We start from the raw sequence: 2077 nt of genomic DNA, 5'->3' as shown, positions 1-2077 counted from the left end.
GGCGGCGGTGAAAAATTTGAAGATGACGATGACGACAAAGAAGACGATGATGACGGCGAAGACGATGATGACGAAGATGACAATAAAGATGATGAGGAAGACGACGACGACAAAGAAGACGACGACGATGACAAAGACGACGACAAAGAAGATGATGACGAAGATGACGGCGGCGATGACGAAGACGACGGCAGCGACGAAGACGACCATGATGAAGAAGAAGACGACAACGAAGACGACGATGACAATGAAGACGATGATGAAGAAGACGCTGACAACGAAGAAGGAGGAGAAAGAGTAGTAGGAAGAGAAAAAAGGAGGAGGAGGAGAAAAAAGGAGGAGGAGGAGAAAAAGGAGGAGGAGAAGAAAAAGGAGAAAGGAGGAGAAAGGAGATGAAGATGACGACGAAGGAGATGATGAGCAAGAATGATGATGATGACAATGAAGAAGATGATGACGACGAAGACAAAGATGACGACGAAGACGGCGACAACGAAGATTGAGACGATGAAGACGGCGAAGATGGCGATGGTGAAGATGGCGATGACGACGACAACAAAGACGACTACGGCGAAGACGGTGACGAAGACAGTGACAAAGACGGCGATGACGACAACGACGGCAATGAAGACGAAGATGGCAATGACGAAGACGGTGACGATGAAGACGACGAAGATGGCGATGACGAAGATGGCGAAGATGGTGGCGGTGAAGACGGCAGAGATGGTGGTGATGAAGATGACAACGAAGACAACGCTGATGAAGAAGACGACGACAAAGAAGACAACAACGATGACGAAGAAGAAGACGATGACGACAACAGGGGAGGGATGACAAGGAAGAAGATGATGATGATGAAGGAGGAGCAGAAGGAGGACGAGAAGGAGGAGGAGACAATAAAGATGATAAAGAAGAATACAACAAAGAAGAAAAAGATGATGACGACGATGAGAAGATGACAAGGAAGGAGATGATGAAGGAGATGCCGCCGCCAAAGAAAATGCCGCTGAAGAAGAGTGAGGAGAAAAAAAAAAAGAGAAAAAAAAAATAAAAAGGAAAAAAAAAAAAGGAGACCGGGAGAAGGAGAAGGGAAGAAGGACAAGGGGAAGACAATTAAGAAGATGACTTGGAAGACAATGAAGATGATGACAAAGATGACAACAATGGAGGAAGAGAAGAAGGAGGAGAAGAATGATGAAAAGGAGAAGGCGGCTGACGCGTTCTCAGTTGAGCTTGACAAAAGCTCCCTTGCAGTCTGGCAAAGGCAAGGCGCAGAGCTAGAGCAAGTAGCAGCAGGACTAGAGGCCAAGCGGTCCCTGTTTCCTGAAGCCCTAGAATCAGGACCAGCCACCCACAAAAGAAGAAGAAGAAGAAGAATGACAGAATGGCAGAATGGCAGGGGTTGAGAGGGACCTCCGGGGATTATGTAATCCAACCCCCCTGCTGGAGCAGGTTCCAAAGTAGGACACCTGGCGCTGACGAACAGGCTTTTGGCCTTCCAAAACTTGCTGGGCTGTGCTTCTTGGCCAGTGATGCATGAAAAGCACTCTGGTGCCTGCCCCGCGCTGGTGTTGCACACAGGGAGAGCTGGAAAGTGGCAGCTGCTGGTGGTGCAGCAAGGCTGGAGCCCTTGCAAGCAGAGGCTGTTGGTTTTGCGCAGGCAAGAAGCCCTGGGGAGACAGAGCCAAGGGAAGAGCAGAGCTGGCTCCCGCTCCAAACTCGCAGTGGGCAAGAGAGGCAGAGAGAGCCAGGGCAGGAGTGGGGCCTTGGAGGCGCCCTTAGGGCAGCAGGCAAGAACGTGGCCAAAATGGGCCCAGCGGAGCCCTGACAAGAAGGGGCCGTGCTCAATGCTACAGAGGACAAGAAGCAAGGCCCAGGGGCCCCCCTGTGGGCCCACACTGGGACTCTCAAAAGCTTCCTCCCCCCGGATGCGGGGCACGAGGGCCAGCTGCGTGGAGCAGGAGCAGCAGGCCCCCAGGCAAAGTGGCCCAAAGGAGCCCTGGCAAGGGGCCGTGCTCAGTGCTGCAGAGGAAGGCAAAAAAAACCCCTGGGAACACTGGCTGGCTCAACCTGGGGG

At 52.0% G+C, this 2077-nt stretch overlaps 1 protein-coding gene across 1 annotated transcript in view; it reads right to left on the bottom strand.

Moving 5' to 3' along the window:
• The window catches only part of LOC118452196 (uncharacterized protein DDB_G0271670-like), a gene marked incomplete at its 3' end in the record, with an annotated part of 3942 nt that overhangs the window by 1406 nt on the left and 459 nt on the right, over positions 1–2077 (bottom strand). The window contains 2 exon segments of the mRNA XM_035893437.1: positions 2–271; positions 404–756. Coding sequence (XP_035749330.1) covers positions 2–271; positions 404–756 — 623 coding nt within the window.

The sequence above is a fragment of the Egretta garzetta genome, unplaced genomic scaffold, assembly GCF_000687185.1.
Source record: "Egretta garzetta isolate BGI_Z169 unplaced genomic scaffold, ASM68718v1 scaffold14, whole genome shotgun sequence".
Classification (NCBI taxonomy): Eukaryota; Metazoa; Chordata; class Aves; order Pelecaniformes; family Ardeidae; genus Egretta; species Egretta garzetta.
Note: the sequence above shows the minus strand (reverse complement) of the source record. Positions and strands in the feature narration are given on the sequence as shown.